Source organism: Bufo gargarizans, chromosome 1 (assembly GCF_014858855.1).
Source record: "Bufo gargarizans isolate SCDJY-AF-19 chromosome 1, ASM1485885v1, whole genome shotgun sequence".
In the NCBI taxonomy this organism is placed as follows: Eukaryota; Metazoa; Chordata; class Amphibia; order Anura; family Bufonidae; genus Bufo; species Bufo gargarizans.
The window spans coordinates 543,172,745-543,193,345 of record NC_058080.1 but is presented as its reverse complement, the minus strand read 5'-3'; the positions used below and the strand labels follow the sequence as shown (position 1 = coordinate 543,193,345).

General features: G+C 43.8%; 1 protein-coding gene across 1 annotated transcript in view; it reads left to right on the top strand.

Moving 5' to 3' along the window:
* The first annotated feature begins 5,347 nt into the window (after positions 1-5,347).
* The window catches only part of LOC122934392 (somatomedin-B and thrombospondin type-1 domain-containing protein-like), a 57,315-nt gene continuing 42,061 nt past the window's right edge, over positions 5,348-20,601 (top strand). The window contains exon 1 of the mRNA XM_044289822.1: positions 5,348-5,616. Within this exon, the coding sequence (XP_044145757.1) occupies positions 5,388-5,616 (229 nt within the window). The 5' untranslated portion in view covers positions 5,348-5,387. The remainder of the gene's footprint in view (positions 5,617-20,601) is intronic.

The window sequence follows — 20,601 nt, the reverse complement described above, 5'->3', positions numbered from 1 at the left end:
TTTTCATGCAGCCCTGGCCCCATAGAAGTGAATAAGGCTTCAGTGAAAAACGCATTGAATTACTGACATGACAAGCAGATCCCATCTGAGATGTTTTCTACGCGCCACAGTGGAGGGGGCTCCATAATGGTCTGGGGTGCTTTTTCCTTCAGTGGAACAATGGAGCTTCAGGAAGTGCAGGGGCATCAAACGGCCGCTGGCTATGTCCAGATGTTGCAGAGAGCATTCCTCATGACTGAGGGCCCTCATCTGTGTGGTAACTACTGGGTTTTTCAACAGGACAACGCTACAGTACACAATGCCTGCAGGACAAGGACTTCTTCCAGGAGAATAACATCACTCTTTTGGCCCATCCTGCGTGTTCCCCTGATCTAAATCCAATTGAGAACCTATGGGGATGGATGGCAAGGGAAGTTTGCAAAAATGGACAACAGTTCCAGACAGTAGATGGCCTTCGTGCGGCCGTCTTCACCACTTGGAGAAATGTTCCCACTCACCTCATGGAAACGCTTGCATCAAGCATGCCGAAACAAATTTTTGAAGTGATAAACAATAACAGCGGAGCTACTCATTACTGAGTTCATGTTTGGAAGTTGGATTTCTGTTTTGGGGGGGGGTTAGGTTTTTTTTGGAGGTGTGGTCCTAAACTTTTGATCAGCTGAAAAACAGCCTGTTTCAGTTTATTCGTTGTTTTCATTAAATTGAATGCTCAAAAAATGTTTTGTCTCACTCCCATTTCTTCTTGTTGCATGTTGAAGCTCTACTTGGAACCTTGTTAAGATCCAGCCATGCTAAATATGATTTTTTGCCATTTTTCAAGTGGTCTTAAACTTTTGATCAGGACTGTATTTTTATAGGATTTCCAAAATGATGCCACGGACAGAAACACCATGGAAGCACTCCGTAGTGCAACAGCCGTGTGCATGAGGCCTAAACCTTAGATGATTATGGCCATACATGTACAGCAGAAATCATTATCTTAACCGCCTCCGGACCGCCTAACGCAGGATCGCGTTCCGGAGGCGGCTCACTCAGGCACAGTCATGCATCTATGTGTCATCTCGCGAGACGCGAGATGACACTCACAGCCGGCCCGTGTATGCGCATCGCGGGCCGGCAAAAGTTACAGGACAAGTTCGTCATCAGCCTGCCAGCCAATGATCGTCGCTGGCAGGCTGATGATTTTCAAAAAATGAATCAGAAGCCATCTCACACATAATATTTATAAATATAATGTGTTAAATGGCTTCTCTGCTCCTCTGCTGGTCCTTTTCGTCGGTTGGTTCCAGCAGAGGAGTACAGTTCAGTGAGTACACCCAACACAACACTTAGCCCCCAGATCACCCTCCATCATCCCAATTAACCCCTTGATCACCCCTGTCAATCACCTAGTGAAAGGGAAAAAAAGTGATCAGTGTAAATTGTCACTTTTTTTTTTCACTGGTATTGACTGTTAGGTTTTAGGATAGTTTAGGCCCCTTGGTTAGGTAGTTAGCGATCGTTTAGTGCCCAGCCCACCGCACCGCAGTCACTGATTCGCTGATTAGCGTATCGCTAATCAGCATTTGTACTGTTAGGCCTCTTTCACACGGGTGTCATGTTTTTTGCCCGGATAAGAGGCGGGTGCGTTGCGGGAAAATGCACGATTTTTCAGCGCGAGTGCAAAACATTGTAATGCGTTTTGCACTCGCGTGAGAAAAATCGCGCATGTTTGGTACCCAAACCCGAACTTCTTCACAGAAGTTCGGGCTTGGGATTGATGTTCTGAAGATTGTATTATTTTCCCTTATAACATGGTTATAAGGGAAAATAATAGCATTCTGACTACAGAATGCATAGTATAATAGTGCTGGAAGGGTTAAAAAAATAAAAAAGTTAACTCACCTTATCCTCTTGATCGCGTAGTTCCCGGTCTGTTCTTTGCTAGCTGTGGGCTAAATGACCTGTGGTGACGTCAGATCACATGCTCCAATCACATGGTCCATCACCGTGGTGATGGAGCATGTGATCTGACATCACCACAGGTCCTTTAGCCCACAGCTAGCAAAGAACAGACCGGGAACTACGTGATCAAGAGGATAAGGTGAGTTAACTTTCTTATTTTTTTTAACCCTTGCAGCACTATTATACTATGCATTCTGTAGTCAGAATGCTATTTTTTTCCCTTATAACCATGTTATAAGGGAAAATAATACAGTGAATAGACTGTCATCTAGAACCCATGCGTGAAAATCGCACCGCATTCGCACTTGCTTGCGGATGCTTGCGATTTTCACGCAACCCCATTCACTTCTATGGGGCCTGCGTTGCGTGGATTATCGCACCGCAACGCACAAAGAGGAGCATGCTGCGATTTTCACGCAACGCATAAGTGATGCGTGAAAATCACCGCTCATGTGAACAGCCCCATAGAAATAAATGGGTCAGGATTCAGTGCGGGTGCAATGCGTTTAACTCGCGCATCGCACCCGCGCGGAATACTCGCCCGTGTGAAAGGGGCCTTATAGTATCTGTAAGTGATCAGAACTGATCACAGTCAGATCTATAATAGTATTAGTGTCACCTTAGCTCCCCCTCCACCCAAAACGCAGTGTTTGCCCGATCAGGCCTGATCGGTCGCCCACACGTGTGTTTACCCACGCCCGCCCCGTCGGGGGAGATTTTTTTATCCACATTGATCGATACGAATGAAGAAATCTGTGCTGTTCATTTTTTCTTTCAGCCCAGAGGCTGAACGGAAAAAAAAATCTCATTACCTGTATGCTCAATATAAGGAGAATAGCAGAAACTCCTAATGCTGGCCATACATGTAATGATTGCGGAGACCCTCAAATGCCAGGGCAGTACAAACACCCCACAACTGACCCCATTTTGGAAAGAAGACACCCCAAGGTATTCGCTGAGGGGCATATTGAGTCCATGAAATATTGAAATTTTTGTCCCAAGTTAGCGGAAAGGGAGACTTTGTGAGAAAAAAAAAAATATATCAATTTGCGTGAGAAGTAGTTTGAAATCAAAATGTGTACAAAATGCCCTGTGAAATCCTAAAGGTGCTCTTTGGAATGTGGGCCCCTTTGCACCCCAAAGCTGCAAAAAAGTGTCACACATGTGGTATCGCCATACTCAGGAGAAGTTGGGCAATGTGTTTTGGGGTGTCTTTTTACATATACCCATGCTGGGTGAGATAAATATCTCTGTCAAATGCCAACTTTGTATAAAAAAAATGGGAAAAGTTGTCTTTTAGAGAGATATTTCTCTCACCCAGCATGGGTATATGTAAAGATACACCCCAAAACACATTACCCAACTTCTCCTGAGTACGGCGATACCACATGTGTGACACTTTTTTGCAGCCTAGGTGGGCAAAGGTGAAATCAAACACATTTTGATTTCAAACTACTTCTCACACATTAGGGCCCCTAAAATGCCAGGGCAGTATAACTACCCCACAAGTGACCCCATTTTGGAAAGAAGACACCCCAAGGTATTCCGTGATGGGCATAGTGAGTTCATGGAAGTTTTTATTTTTTGTCACAAGTTAGTGGAATATGAGACTTGTAAGAAAAAAATAATAAAAAAAATCATCATTTTCCGCTAACTTGTGACAAAAAATAAAAAGTTCTATGAACTCACTATGCCCATCAGCGAATACCTTAGGGTCTCTACTTTCCGAAATGGGGTCATTTGTGGGGTGTTTGTACTGTCTGGGCATTGTTGTACTGTCTGGGCATTGTAAAAATGTGAATTTCCTGTCAGGAAACATGACAGGTGCTCAGAAAGTCAGAGCTGCTTCAAAAAGCAGAAATTCACATTTTTGTACCATAGTTTGTAAACGCTACAACTTTTACCCAAACCATTTTTTTTTGCCCAAACATTTTTTTTTCCATCAAAGATATGTAGAACAATAAATTTAGCGAAAAATGTATATATGGATGTTGTTTTTTTGGCAAAATTTTACAACTGAAAGTGAAAAATGTCATTTTTTGCAAAAAAATCGTTAAATTTCGATTAATAACAAAAAAAGTAAAAATGTCAGCAACAATGAAATACCACCAAATGAAAGCTCTATTAGTGAGAAGAAAAGGAGGTAAAATTCATTTGGGTGGTAAGTTGCATGACCGAGCGATAAACGGTGAAAGTAGTGTAGTGCAGAAGTGTAAAAAGTGGCCTGGTCATTAAGGGGGTTTCAGCTAGGGGGGTTGAAGTGGTTAAGGGGGGTTCAGCTAGCGGGGTTGAAGTGGTTAAGGGTGTTTAAGCTAGGGGGGCTGAGGTGGTTAAATATGGTTCCCACTGAGGCTAATGTCTGCAATCTGTGATATTGCAGATCGCAGACATTTGACCCCTCAGATGTTGTGGTGAAATGTGACTACTACATCTAAGTGGTGAAAATACGGAAGTTATGCGCTCCTGCACTGTTAACAGCTTCCCCTGGATGAGATCAGGGAAGCTGTTGCCTGGTGATGATAGGCTGGAGCCTGCTGAAGGCTCCCTTGCTTAGATCGCTGGTATATACCAAGACAAACCTGCAGGTGGCAGCACCGAATTGGAATATTCTGTATTCCATGTTGAGTAAAGGCTCAATTTCCTTTACTAAATAGAAACAGTAATCTAATAATTGCTTGGTATAGCCACCTAGGGTGACTTAAAAAAAAAAAGTTAAAAATATAAACAAAAATATATACAAATTCAAATCAATCTCCTTTTCTCAAAATAAAAAATTAAAAAAATAAACATTGCGGGCATCACAGTGACCGAAAAGCCCTTATTATTAAAATATTAAAATATTTATCCAATATGGAAAACGGCGTAATAGAAAAACATCAAAATGGCCAATTCATCATTTTTCACCTCTTCACCTCCGAAAAAAACCTGAATAAAAAACTAAAATGATCAAAAACTACAGATTAGCCCTCAAACAGTTCGGTAGATCTAACTAGAAAAAAGTTATGAGGGTGAGAATACGGTGATAAAAAGAAAACTATTAACTTTTTTTTTTTAACTTTTTTGTGTTTCCAGGGTGAGAATACGGTGATAAAAAGAAAACTATTAACTTTTTTTTTTTTTTTACTTTTTTGTGTTTGCGGTGGCAACATAAAAAAAAGCCATAAGTAATATTTTGACTTTTGGCAAAAAATGTCCCAATATTTGACCAGAAAGTAAAGGCTGAGGTCTCCCTTCCTCAGGCACAGTGAGATACTCCGTCCATCCGTCACACATGTGTCCCCCCCATACAGCCAGGGTCCAATGAGGAGGCTGGGGGCCCCGGAGCTCCTCCCACTACCTGGGAACAGCTGGAGCCCGGGGTCTGTCAGGCGGCTCTGCCCTCACATGACCTGCGGGGCACAGTGACTGCAGACAGCGCGTCTCCTGTGTCTGGATGCCCCGGGATGCAGCTCCGGAGCTCCGGGCTGTGGCTTCTGCTCTGTTCGGTGTGGGTGATCCAGGGACCGGGAGGTCGCTGTGCCTGTACCCGGCGCGGACATCCCAGGTGCTGCCCAGGGAGGAATAATGCCTGCACCGGCGTCACTGCCAGCGGGAGCACGTGCTACTGCGACTCCTACTGCCACCGGAGCGGCGACTGCTGCCAGGACTACGCGGGGCAGTGCGGGGGCAGCGGTGAGTACGGGGGCACTTACATGGGTCGTGTGGCATAACCGCACCGGGAAGCATGCAGTCTGTACTGATCCCTATAGTCCACCAGCTTCACTGACACCAGCAGCCCTTTCCACTTTAGCACAGTTTTCTGGTGCTGGAGAGGGGTCCAGCGCTGGGTACAACCTGCCATCCCTACAGCGGGTACAACCTGCCATTATTAAGGATGACGTACAGGTGACTGGTAATGTCCATGCAGTTTTTTGTAAATCATGCTGATTTGCGGTGAAATCATATGTGGGTGCAGTTTTTCCACCACATTGTGGACGCCCCTCGATCGCGCTGTGGCCGCTGTGTGTGTCTGTACCCTAAATATGCCTTGTATTTGCCAACAGGTGGGCGCTGTGTTTGGTGGTGCAGGGTACACTATATTCTTTGTGTCTAAGGTACTGCGCCACGGTATGTGCACTGATCCGATATAAAGGTACATTTTCTCACACGTCATCCTATAATTGGGACCTGCATTTGGGGTGTAAAGCGATTCCCTAATCTCTATCCGTCCAGAGAATCAGTAATATAAAAGGGCGGCGACTGAGAGAGAAATTCCCTCACCGTCTCCCTGTGAATCAGTCGGCAGAATACAGGCCATTATTAGGCAGTGTTCACATGTGTCAGATATGTATATCGCCGATCGACACGTAGATCCACTGCAAGGGGGGCCGCCACACCGCCAGGTGGGAGTCATAAAGGAGAGAAAGTATAAGGCTCTTTCACACGAGCGGATGCCGTGCAGGTAATCTGCTGCGTAAAAGAGACCCAAGCCCCGCTCCGGACAGCGGAGACACGGAGCAGTAACATGACTGATAATGCTCCGTGCCTCTCTGTGATCTTTTTACTACAAAATCACAGTGAGATAAAGTTGTCACCGTGATATTGTAGTAAAGAGATCACAGAGAGGCACAGAGTATTATCAGTCATGTTACTGCTCCGTGTCTCCGCTGTCCCTGTCCGGAGCGGGGCTTGGGTCTCTTTCACGCAGCGAATTACCCGCACGGGATCCCCTCCTGTGAAAGAGCCTTAGAGGACAGATACCACTCCTGGTTTTAGCTTCCAGAACTGCATGCAAAAACCTGACTGTGTGGCCATACCCTTAGGAAGACGTCCATTTGCTGTCTGCATTTTTTGTGGACCCATAGAAATGAAAACAATTGAGGACAAAAACAATGGTCGTGTGCATATAGCTTTAGATACTGCCATGTGAATGAGGCCTTAGAGCGAACATCGCTGGCGATCACTGTGTGTGATTCCCCTTATCTCAGCCTCCTGGACCACTGACAGAACAGCCTGCGACTGCCAGTAGTACATTAGGGCTCATACACACTGGCAGAGCCTCCATGCTCCGGTATGTGTGGCAGTGCTTCTATAGGGAATACCCTCGGGCACACCAGGTTTGCACCGTATATGAAATTGAAGGCATGTGGAGGTACAGTAGAGCTTCGTGCATCTGTGACCGCCATACGTCTGTTAAATCTGCTCTGGTCCTCCAACGTAACTGATGAGCTCCATAGTCTCTGTATCATATGATTGGTTATAATAAACCGGCGGATGGGAGTTGTAGTGTGATAGATGCCAGGCATTACCTTTGCTTAGCAAATACATTAATATTTGTTATAAATAGATGTGACACATTGCCAGTGTTCTCTTGGGCCATTTTCACATCTCCGGCTTTCCTATCCCGGCACAGAATGGCTGGATAAAAACCTGGCATATTTGCCGTGTAGCAGCCGGATCTCTGCCAGGCCCCATTATAGTCGATGGGGTTCGGCAGGCAGGCGGCAGTATCTGGCAGTGCCGGATCTGGAGAACTCGGGCAGGCTGTTCTGTGCCGGACAGATGTGAAAATAGCCTTACTTTAGGATTTGCTTATGATACTGGCATTTTTAAAGAGGACCTGCCACCTCTCCTCACCTGTCTGTTTTTGTACATACATGTATTTCCCATGAGATCACTATTCTATAGCGTATTTTTCTTAAAACTCTAAATTGTACCGTTTGTTATTCCTCCTAGAAATGTGTAGGTGTTAACAGTTGGGGATGTGTCCTTACACCGCCTGATACTGTCCAGTCAGTGCTGCCTGAGTCTGTGTAGAGTCATATCCCTTTGACGAGGGGAATGGTAACACCCAGTTATATTTAGGAGGATTAATACAGGAACATCACAGTTCAGAGATATGATAAAAGGTGTTACAGAATTGTGTTGTTATGGGGAAGAAAAGCGTTTACTGAAACAGACATAGAACAAAACATACAATACAACAGCACTCTGCAAACCAAATAAAGTACAAATAACCAAACCAAATAAATTAGAGATTCTTGGCAAATCATTTTGTACAAAATGATTTGAGCCCGTCTGCCGCACGTCAAGGCGATCTCTGTAAGGTGGGAACCTAACACTAAGTTTAACCTGAAGTGCCATGGCAGCGACCAGCTTGGTTTGCTCCGCATGCATGTTGGTACTTGTAGTCCCTGGATTCAATGGAGGCCATTTTGGCACTGAAAATTATGATAACCAAAAAGGGGGCCCAGCATGCATGCGGAACCTACACCCCCTGAACTTCATGGCTGCTGTCATGGCACATAACAGGTGAACTTAGTGTTAGGTTCCCATCTTACAGAGATCGCCTTGACGTGCGGCAGACGGGCTAAAATAATTTAGTACAAAATGATTTGCCAAGCATCTCTAATTTATAAGCATAGCATTAGCAATATAATTTATTTTTGTACTTTACTTGGTTTGCAGAGAGCTGTTGCATTGTATGTTTTGTTCTATGTTATGTTTTCAGCCATAGCAATGTGCCCCTGCGTACTGAAACAGACATGTCAGGAGGGGTGATGGGTCCTATATTGAAACTCGTGCAGAAATCCAAGGGGAAACTGGTGCAGTCAGCCCTAGAAACCAATCCGATTTCACATCTAATTTTTAGGGCAGCTCTGGAAAATGAAGGCAGCAACCTGACTGGTTGCAATGGTAAGGGTATTTTCACACTAGCGTTATTCTTTTCCGGTATTGAAATTCGGTAAAGGGTGCTGCAGTATTTTTTCCGGACAAAATACCAGAACAATACCGCACTTGCCGGATCTGGCATTAATTTCCATAGAGATTTATTAATACCGGATCTGGTATCAAGTGGTCCGGAAATTGCAGCATCGCTGGGTATGGTTTTCCAGTATGCGCATGCACCGGGATAAAGGAGGAGCTGGTTTCGCCTTTGATCTTTGAAAAAATGTAAATACTCGATCCGCTATTCCGGATGAGACGGATCCGGTATTTCACCGGATCCGTCAAAAAAGGATATCAGTTTGCATACTGTCTGCCGGATTCAAACAACGCTAGTGTGAAAATAGCCTAACTGCTGTGCTTTTACCTTGCATCTGCCTGTATGCTCCATGTGAACAGATTCCTAGTGTATTATTTTGGGAGAGGGTTGGAAAAGAAGAAAGTCATCTGATTGGTTGCCAGGGTAATACCATTTATTATATTACACAGTTGTATATTGTTTTGTCATTTATATGATCATTTCAGGATTTATTTTTATATTTTGTGGCTATATAAAATACAAATTATGTAGGAAGTGCAGTTTTAACGTTCATGTTCCATAGGCATATACAGGGATCACATACTCCTTTTTGTTTAATATATGTGTGTTTTATTGTACAGGGGGCTCTGGCCTTTGATCTGTGGATGAGCGGAGTATTACCCTGACAGCATGAACAGCAGTGATCAGCATTGATTATAGCAGTGATTATACAAACCGCAGGAGTCAAAAGAGAATAGTATGGATACTAGGGCTGTCTGCACATGTTGCGGATTATGCGTGGAAAAACCGCAGCGTAATACATTTCCACCAAAGTGTTTGAGATTAGACTGCTTTTTTCTTCCGTGTGGAAATTGGCCTACCTTGCAGATTTTAAATTTCAATCGTTTTTATTGAATTTTTTCAACATAAGCGATAAGTAAGCACCATTAGATACACAGTAGGTAGTTGGTCATACATACATGTACTTATAAATGGCGATGCATTATATTCTGCAGTAGGTAAGTCAATACAGGTAAACAAGTGTTAAAGAATAACAGGAAAGAAAATAAAATAAAATAAACATTGTCTTGATACGGAACAATCATACAGTCATGTACAGTTCAGACAGTACTATAGCGATATGTCAAAGGGTTGGCCAGGGGACCTAGGCATGAACCGTGTCCATGACTCCCATTGGTATAAGAACCTATCCACGCTATGTTCCTTATAAGCCATAGCTTTTTCATACGTACAGTTGTTATGAACTCTGGCTAAAATTTCAGCCACCGACGGGACAGTAGTCGATTTCCAATACTTGGTTAGCGCTAACTTTGTGACCAGCAGCAAATGCGCCACCGGGATTCTGCACTTGGGTGGGACTTCTCGTATACCCCTGAAAAACAGAGCCATGTACACAGTTTTGGTGACCGTGATACCACAAAATTTAGAGGCTACCTCGAACATGTCTGACCATATTTTTAGTATCAACGGACACTCCCAAAGGATGTGTAGCAATGTGCCAGAGCAACCACAACCACGCCAACAGAGCTGAGACGTGCCAGGGTAGATTTTGCTCAATCTGTCAGGGGTATAGTACCATCTCAAACACGACTTGACGGCTGCCTCATCTACCTTGCAGATTTTAAAGGGAACCTGCCACCATGAAAATGTAAGCTACAGGCAGTAGGTTATAGAGCAGGAGGAGCTGAGCAGATTGGTATATAGTTTTATGGGAAAAGATTCATTATAACTTGTATTTTATACATTTAAATTCCTGCTCATTCTGAGCTTTGGAGTCAAAGAGGCGGTCCTATCAGTGACTGACAGCTATCTCTGTATGCACAGTAATAGAGGGCAGGCTGTCAATCACTGATAGGACCGCCTCCTTGACTTCAAAGCCCAGAATGAGCAGGAATTTATATGAATGCAATAAGTGTTATAATGAATCTTTTCCCAGAAAACTATATATCAATCTGCTCAGCTCCTCCTGCTCTATAATATGCTGCCTGCAGCTCAGACACCATGTTCAACATGACAGGTTCACTTTAAAATTCACAGCATGTCAGCATGTAACAGAAAATCTGTGCCAAAATCAGCAACCACACACACAAAAATCACAATAAATAGTGATGATTTAATGGTACTTTCACACTAGCGTTTTTCTATTCCTACGCTGAGTTCCGTCAAAAGGGCTCAATGCCGGAAAAGAACTGATCAGTTTTATCCCCATGCATTCTGAATGGAGAGCAATCCGTTCAGGATGCATCAGGATTTCTTCAGTTCAGTCATTTTGACTGATCAGGACGGAGATAATACCGCAGCATGCTACGGTTTTATCTCCGGCCAAAAAAACTGAAGACTTGCCTGAATGCTGGATCCGGCATTTTTTTCCATAGGAATGTATTAGTATCAAAATACTGGAATGCCAGATCCGTCCTTCATGTATGGCCATGCGCAGACCCAAAAAAGGTGAAAATAAATAAATACTGGATCAGTTTTGCCGGATGACACCGGAAAGATGGATCCGGCATTTCAATGCATTTTTCTGAGTGATCAGGATCCTGATCAGTCTTACAAATGCCATCAGTTGGCATACGGTTTGCCGGCAACGGAAATGCTTGCTGGATCACTCTGCCACAAGTGTGAAAGTAGCCTAAGGTCCCTTTCACACGAGCGTGATTTCCGCGCGGGTGCCATGCGTGACGTGAACGCATAGCACCCGCACTGAATCCGGCACCATTCATTTCAATGGGGCTGTGTACATGAGCATTTTTTTTCACGCATCACTTCTGCAATGCTTTGAAATCGCAGCATGTTCTATATTCTGCATTTGTAACGCAGGACAGGCCCCATAGAAGTGAATGGGGCTGCGTGAAAAACGCATTGCATCCGCAAGCAAGTGCGGGTGCGATGCGTTTTTCACTGATGGTTGCTAAGAGACGTTGTTTGTAAACATTCCGTTTTTTATCACAGGCGTGAAAAACGCATCAAAACGCATTGCACCCGCGCGGAAAAAACTGAACAACTAAACGCAATCGCAGACAAAACTGACTTGTTTTAGTGCCAAAATCGCAGCATTTTCACTGAACGCACCCTGAACGCATCTGGATCAAATCCGTCACGCCCGTGTGAAACCAGCCTAAGTGTGGTTGTGGTGTGGAATCCACATCAGGTTTTTTCTGTATACATTTTTTTACCTGACATGGTTTTTTTTAGTGCAGTTTTGGTGAGTATTTTCATTCCTGTCCATTTTCAATAGGAACTCTGTGTTTGGATTCAACGCAGAATGATCAGGAAACTTCTTTTTCCACAGCAAGGTTTTTAATCCCGCAAGCTGAAAAATAATTCTTTGGATTCACATGCAGATTCCCCATTGAAATCAGTGGTGAAGATCTACACATGTTTTTGGCTCCAAAAATCTGATGTGTAAGCATATGGAGATCTGAATGGTAGTAGCTAGTGGGGTCAGGTAGCAAGATTCTCCAAATCACATAGCAGGATAAGAGGATTGGGTCTAGAGGCGGCTAGTTTTTTTAAGTAAAAAAAAAAGGGCGTTAGTCAGCCCATCCCAATGCGCAGGTGCACGCTGCCATGGCTAGAAACATAGAGAAAAAAGACAATGCAGTCTGTAAACCAAATAAAGTTGGTACCTGTATCCCCTGGAAGTAATGGAGGCCATTATGGCACCAAAAATGGTATAAGGCAAAGTGGACCCAGCATGCATGTGGATCCAACACTTCCTGAACTTTATGGCGGCCATTATGGCGCATAATAGGTAGTATTCAGTGTTAGGTTCCTGTCTTACAGAGATCGCCTTGACGTTTGGCAGACGGGCTCAGATGGTTTTGTACAAAATGCATTTGCCAAGCATCTCACTTTATAAATAAGCGTAGCATTAGTACTTGAATATTTTTTTGTGACTACGGCATTATTGTACTTTATTTAGTTTGCAGAGTGCTGTTGCATTGTATTTTTTCTCTAGTTTTTTTTTAAGTATACCTCAAGCCAAAATTTCACAGAATCCACTTGTATAGAGAGAGTGTATGAAGTGTTTCTGAAAATTACTAATCAAATGTTATATCTGATGCAACTGCAGTCTGGTCTCCTTTTTCAAATAACAGACCTGCTGGGTGATGGCATGTTCCCTGGTCTCCTCCACATCCTTCCTTCTTGTCCTGTCATCCAGGTGCGGACTGGTCATAGAACCTAACTGGGAAACTTCACGGTGGGCCAATGCCAAGAGGGCCAGCTGAGCCCTTCTCACAGCCGCTTGCTGGGTGCATAATGCTCTGATGGCCTCAGCTTTTATTGAATACTGTGGTGAGGTTGGCAGTATTTTGTGCTGCACTGTGGTATTTGGTTCTGCGGGGGCGGTATTTTGTGCTGCACTACAGTATTGCTGGCCCCACCTACTTCTGTTTTCCCTGCCTACTGATGCTGCCCCTATCTGCTCGTGTTGCCCCGCCTTCTGTCAATTTGGACCTGCCTACTTGGGGATACTTTTAGTTTTTTTCCAAGGCCACTTCAAGATCCCAGTCCGCCTCTGCTGTCATCAGTCTGGATGCCCTCTAATATCTATACATCCCTACACCAAGGAGTGCTGGGAGCTCTTTGGTGATTCCATCGAGGTAAGGTCCTGGCAGGACTGTACCTCAGTATTTCATATTACAGCGGAGTTCATTGCATGGGACAGAAGTGCATCATAATTAAAGGTAGACCCAGGTTTTTCTCTATACAGACATTTTAATTTCATACTCTGTAACATTTGCGCCATTTTTTTTATGTTCTAATCACATTTGCGACATGAAGGTGTTATCCAATTTCTGGGGAAAAAATAAATACTGTACTACTTACCTCTCCAATCTATACAAAACAGGATGGAACCAACTTACTGTAGTTATACAGACATTTAAGTAATTTACTGTATGTAACGCCTTATTCACTCGAATGGGGTCCACATCCAATCTGCATTTCCTGTGGATTTGATTTGGACCCATTGATTTCAATGAGTCCTTAAAAATTGCGGATAGTACACTGTGTGTTGTCCGCATTCGTATGTCTGTTCTGCAGCCCTGAAAAAAAAAGATAGAACATGTCCTATATGTGTCCATTTTGCGGACAAGAATAGGCATTGTTACAATAAGCAAAAACACAAATGCAAGGCAGGGTAGAGTGCTGGTTGCAGAGTGCGATTGCATTTGTGTTTTTGCGTTTGTATCTGTATTTCGCCATAGCAATGTGCACCTGCATACAGGGTTGTGCTGACTGAACCCCCCACATTGTTACAATAAGGCCGGCAAAAAGTGTGGCATGCACATGGGCAGCATCCGTATTCTGCAGATCCGCGATTTGCAGTCCACAAAACGGATACGGTCTTGAGAAAGGACCCGTATGCCAAGTGTATATGCCAGGTTAGAAGCACAGAGCCACTGACATAATGACTCATCATCTTGTTGTCTTATGACAGAAATATATAGTGATAGATTATAGTAAGTGTTATGTTGATAGTTAGGGATAACTGAATACGAGATTTGATGTGCAAAGGGCAAGTGTGTTCCACGGTCCGGCTGAAAACCGCCTTGGTTCTTGGCATTGTGGGGTTCGAGTGGTTAGCTATGGAACAATCGCTGTGTGCAGCTGACAGATTAGGTTCTGGGCAACCCCTTTAAAGGATTTTTTTGCTTTCAAGAAACAGTGCCCCGTCTCTCCATGGGCTGGATCTGGTCTTGCAGCAAGTTCAGTCTATGATGGGTAAATTGGATAGATTGCTTACGAGCCTCAGAGGGCTGCCCCGGCCTCCTGCATTTTGACAAAAATGTAAAAATTACACCCCCATTGAAGTGAAGGGTTGATACTAGGATGGTTCTCGGCTTCCTGACGGGTTTAAAGGGAGTCTGTCATCACAGTTTCACCTTTTTAACCTATCCCATAGCTTTCTAGCAGCATTACAGTTGATAAAAACATTACCTTTTATAAGCAATCTTGGACTTCTAAAACAGGCAAAAATCATCTTAGTAGGATATGCAAATGAGGGCTTCGCAAGTGCCCAGGGGCAGCGTCAACCTCGTAGGTGCCCAGGCAGCTCTGCCTTATCGTCGCTTCCCCCAGCCCAGTCTTTCCCTCTGCCCGTCCATCTTCTTACTAATTTCCATTTTTTTATGCGGCCCCATTGAAGTGAATGGTTCCGCATATGGGCCGCCCAAAAAAAACGTAAGGGACACAGAAAAATAATACGTTTGTGTGCATGAGCCCTGACAGTTTCTTTCTTACCGGGACAGCCAGGAGCTCATGAATATCAGGACTCATCATTATGCGCTGGAGCTGTTAAGGGGAAATAAAACTATATTATGCCGTTCTTACTGAGGACACCATAATACTGGTGACGGGTTCCTTTTAAGAAATCAAAACTGGGCTCTGATCGTCTGTCTGAACAACCATGAGATCGGTTTTTCACCTAAACTGACCCACAATTCCTTATGTACTGCAGACTTATCAGTCTGTATAACAAGCAGAGACCGCTCAATAATCTTTTAGGGACTATTGGGATCATTTATCAAACTGGTGTAAAGTAGAACTGGGGGTAATTTATCAAACTGGTGTGAAGTAGAACTGGCTTAGTTGCCCATAGCAACCAATCAGATTCCTCCTTTCATTTTTGACAGCACCATTGGAAAATAAAAGGTGGAATCTGATTGGTTGCTATGGGCAACTAAGCCAGTTCTACTTCACACCAGTTTGATAAATTACCCCCTATAAGAAGCACAGAATTTCTGACCTCCTCCTCGAAAACTGTAAGGCCCCTTTCACACGAGCGAGTTTTCCACGTGGGTGCAACGCGTGACGTGAACGCATAGCACCCGCATTGAATCCTGACCCATTTCCATTCATTTCAATGGGTCTGTGTACATGAGCGTTTTTTTCACGCATCAGTTCTGCTTTGTGTGAAAAACGCAGCATGTTCTATATTCTGCGTTTTTCATGCAGCCCTGCCCTGGCCCCATAGAAGTGAAAGAAGCTTTAGTAAAAAACGCATTGCATCCGCAAGCAAGTGCGGCTGCGATGCGTTTTTCACTGATGGTTGCTAAGAGATGTTGTTTTTATACCTTCAGTTTTTTATCACGCGCGTGAAAAACACATCAAAACACATTGCACCCGCGCAGACAAAACTGACTGAACTTGCTTGCAAAATGGTGCCTAAGGCCCCTTTCACACGGGCGTCGCGTTTGAGGGCCGGATAGGATGCACGATTTTTCCGCGTGAGTACAAAGCGTTTTAATGCATTTTGCACACGCGTGAGAAAAATCGGCATGTTTAGTACCCAGACCCGAACCCGGACTTTTTCACAGAAGTTCGGGTTTGGGGTTGGTGTTGTGTAGATGTTATTATTTTCCCTTTATAACATGGTTATAAGGGAAAATAATAGCATTCTTAATACAGAATGCTAAGTAAATTAGGGATGGAGGGGTTAAAAAAATGATAATAATTAAACTCACCTCACCCACTTGTTCGCGCAGCCCGACTTGTCTTCTTTGTTCTTCTTTGATGACCTGGGAGGAAAAGGACCTTTGGTGACATCACTGCGCTCATCACATGGTTCTTCATATGGTCCATCACCATGGTGATGGACCATGTGATGAGCGCAGTGACGTCACCAAAGGTCCTTTTCCTCCCAGGTCATCAAAGAAGAAAAAAGAAGGCGAGCCGGGCTACACGAAGAAGTGGATGAGGTTAGTTTAATATTTTTTATTTTTTTATTTTTTTAACCCCTCCATCCCTAATTTACTTAGCATTCTGTATTAAGAATGCAATTATTTTCCCTTATAACCATGTTATAAGGGAAAATAATAAAATCTACACAACACCTAACCCAAACCTGATTCGGGTCTGGGTACCAAACATGCCCATTTTTTTTTTTTCTCACACGCGTGCAAAACTCATTGAAACACTTTGCACTAGCGCGGAATAATTGCACATTTTCCCGCAAAGCGCCTGCATCTTGTCCGGCCCTCACACTCGACGCCCGTGTGAAAGAGGCCTTGGTCAAAAGCTGACTTGCTTCAGTGTTTTCTTTACATGTGTTAAGTTCTTGTGTTTTTGTTTTTTATTTTTTGCAGTTTTTTTTTTTTCACATTAGCCAGCTTCACACATGGTTTTGACTCCACGTCAGGCCGTGACCAAGGGCCAGGAAGGGCTTTTTGTTTGTGGATGACTTCATAATTTTCTTTTGCTGGATTATAATAAAAGCCCTGTATGGAACTATTGTTGCCTTTTGTTGCTGTGGCTTTACATATAATATTATTGGGGTGCTACCCTACCAACCCATCCTGCAGAGTGCCAGCCAATCGATATGCTACAGTTTTATTTCCCTGACCTATTGACTTCATGGACCAGTTCTGTGTGCAAAATGGATAAAGACAGAACCTGCTGCAATTTTTGCCGAGCAGGCAGATGGTCAGGGAACAATATGTATATAACCATTGAAATGAATGGATCAGGGTTCAGTCCGGATGCTGTCCGTTCACAAAACGGAATGCATCCTGACAGAAAAAACTTGTGTGAAATTAACCTAAAGTGCGCTGGGCCGGTGTGTTTGGTTCTGGACAAGGGATGGATTTGTATTTTAGTACATTGCTAAAGAATCAAATGTAATGAAAGGTTTATGAACAGACGGTGCAGTTGCATAATAATACGTATATTGTAATGAATTTCTGATTGACAGTAATGTTGAGTGTTCATACTGTAGTAGTATTCCCTGTGCAGTATAGAGAGTATGGCAGAAGATGTATCTGGGTCCTGTCTGACTTTGGGTTCCTGCCTTATAAGGACTGTATTAGGAGGAGGTGGACAGGACTCCTGTCTGCACAGTGTAAGGTCCTGTGTTTATAAGAGGCCAGCGATATACTGTACTGGACTCCGCAGTCATATTGAGAACTCTAGGGAAAATAAATCTGTGGATTGTGTACAGTTAGATTATTCCGACAACTTCCACGCAGTTACATATGTTCAGTCCAAGTACTAAGATGCCTCATGTCATCTGTACATATTTCTATCAGTGGTAAGGATGTTTGAGACAAGAAATCAGATTCTTCCTTTCATTTTTCAGAGCTTCTCTGGAAAATGAAAGGTGGAATCTGATTGGTTGCTATGGGCAACTAACCCAGTTCTACTTTACACCAGTTTGATAAATCTCCCCCATTGGCTCCCATTTACTATTGTGCCTGAATTGTGGCTTAGTCTAGTTTCCCACTAGCGCTTTGAGATCCGGCAGGTTTTTTCTGCAGGGAAGAGCCTGTCGGAGCTCTCTACATTGCTACCAGCTACCGCATCGAGCAGCAGTTTTCCTCCAGCTGATTTTGGCATGTTTGACTGGATCTTCGCTGGTCCCCTTTATACTGAATGGGGCTGGCTGGAAGTGTCCGGCAATGCCAGTCCCAGACATCTCTAGCAGGCTACTCGCTACTGGAACAGCCTGCCGGAGATCGCTATTGTGAAACTAGTCTTGGGTCTCTTTCAGGCAAACAGTATGTTACTTGCGTGAAATTGGTCAGTTTCCTTTATTTTTGCTTAAAGCATAACTGTCATTTCAGTTTATTTTTAATCTAGTGTAGGAACAGGCACGATAAACATATTTTTTATAATATACTTTATTAGGGAAAGATCTTTCTTTGTACTAGAAAACAGTAAGAAAGAGTCTTCTAAGCAAAGCTGTAAGGCCTCATGCCCACGACCGTGTGCCGACCATGCCCGTGCTGCGGAACACAAATTGCAGCTTGCAATGCACGGGTATCGACCATGTGCCTGCAGACGCGGACCCATTAACTTGTATTGCATCTGTGATCCGCATCTGATGGTCCGCACTGCAAAAAAGTAGTGCGTGCACTACACATACTGTTTTTTGGACTTCCGATCCATGGACTTTGTTTTTGCAGATCAGAGGCGGACCCGTTCATCTCAATGGGACCTCAAAAGATGTGGACAGTACACCCGAGTGAAAAATAGAACATGTCCTATTCTTGTCTGTTTTGCACTTGGCCGGGATCTATTTTGCAGATCCGTGATTTGCAGAACGCAAAATGCTTGTGTCCGTGTGCATGAGCCCTACGGGTGCATTCACACAACTGTGTCTGTTTTGCGGACCACAAACCCAGATCCACAAAACATGGACACCGGTTGTGTGCACCCTGCATTAGGGTGTGAATCTATTAACTTTAATGGGTCTGCGAGATGCGGCCAAAGATAAGATGTTTCGGCACAGAAGGACACTGCTCCCTAGCTGGAGGAGTTCTTCGACATTTGTGCCAAGCGTAAAGGTGAGTAAATTTGCCTGCCCCAGCATAGCCCCCAACACACCACCGCTCCGAACACGGTGTAAGACCGTCCATGCACCTAAATGCTATCACACGGCCGACTATTTTTAAAACTAAAATTATTTTTAAACTAAAATAAAGCCACAAGTCCCCTAACAAATGATCCCCAGTGTATGTTGTTTTGCAGGCTCTAGCTATGGCCATATATAATATATATTTATATACATATACATGTAATGGTGACAGTATGCTGCCTGTGGATGTGCAGTAAATAGAAGCCTGGTTACATTGCTGTTCATTTGAAACTAAATATATTGGCTTGGTTTTCACTTTTTTTTTTATAAAATCATTTCACATTTGTCTGATTAGGTTAGTAAAATTTTCCGGAGATTACAACCAACGTGAACGCCTTTTCTCACCACCGCTTTGGTCACATGATGAGAGGAGCCTATGAACCTGACATTGCATTGCATATTGAATGTAGTTTTCTGTGAAATTTCCAGCCCCACCTCTAGCAACAGGCAACTTCCCCCTTGCCAGTCTTCTGAATGGGGCCCATCTCTATTATTTCACATGGATGGACACATTGACAGGGGGTCAGAGGTCATGGTGAGTGTACACAGGCCATGCTGGGAAGCACAGGCCAGACCCTTCCCCCTCCCAGTGCCCCCTTTGGGACATAGTGTAGACAGGTTCTTAGTAACTCTGTATTGTACCAGCGCTGTCCACATTGCTTTAATGTGAAGGCAGTCATGCCTGCATACAAGTGCAGCACAAAATAAAATTCAAAAGAGGCCAATATAGAAATAAGGTCGGTGTCTTTGGTTACACAAATAACATTATTATTGAAAAAAGAATCTCCGTTTTCTTCTAGGTAGAAATGAAAATATTCTTATGTAGCTCAGAGACAAATGAATATTTGTCATAACCATACATTTATATGGGGATGTTTGTCTTCTCTGGGAAAGTTTGATACGGCTTTAGAGAGGTGGCTGATGCATTGCATATTAAATGCGGTTTTACACTAAAAAGCTTGCTGCTTCCGTCATCTCTTGGATCTGTAGCAGATAAAAACTTTAGGTTAAAGGGGTTATCCTCAGGATAGGCACCATGCACCCTCGCCTATCAGCTGTTCTGTGTAGCTCCTTTGCCGGAACTACACTTGACCATTAACGTTGTAGTGGACAGCGCTTATATCTGCAGCACTGCCTATCGTGGGGGTGCCGGACCACCGACAATCAGCTAGTAATGGCCTGTCCTGGAGATAGGTTGTCTAGTGAGGGCCTATTTTAGGCTACTTTCACACTCTAGTTTGGTGCGGATCCGTCATGGATCTGCAGAAACGCATCCGTTCAGATAATACAACCGCATGCATCCGTTTAGAACAGATCCGTTTGTATTATCTTTAACATACGCAAAACGGATCCGTCTTGAACACCATTGACAGTCAATGGAGGACGGATCCGTTTTCTATTGTGTCAGTGAAAAGGGATCCATCCCCATTGACTTGCATTGGGGATCATGGCGGATCCGTCCACATTGACTTACATTGTGTGTCAGGACAGACGTTTGGCTCAGTTTCGTCAGACGGACACCAAAACGCTGCTTGCGGAACGGAGGCGAACT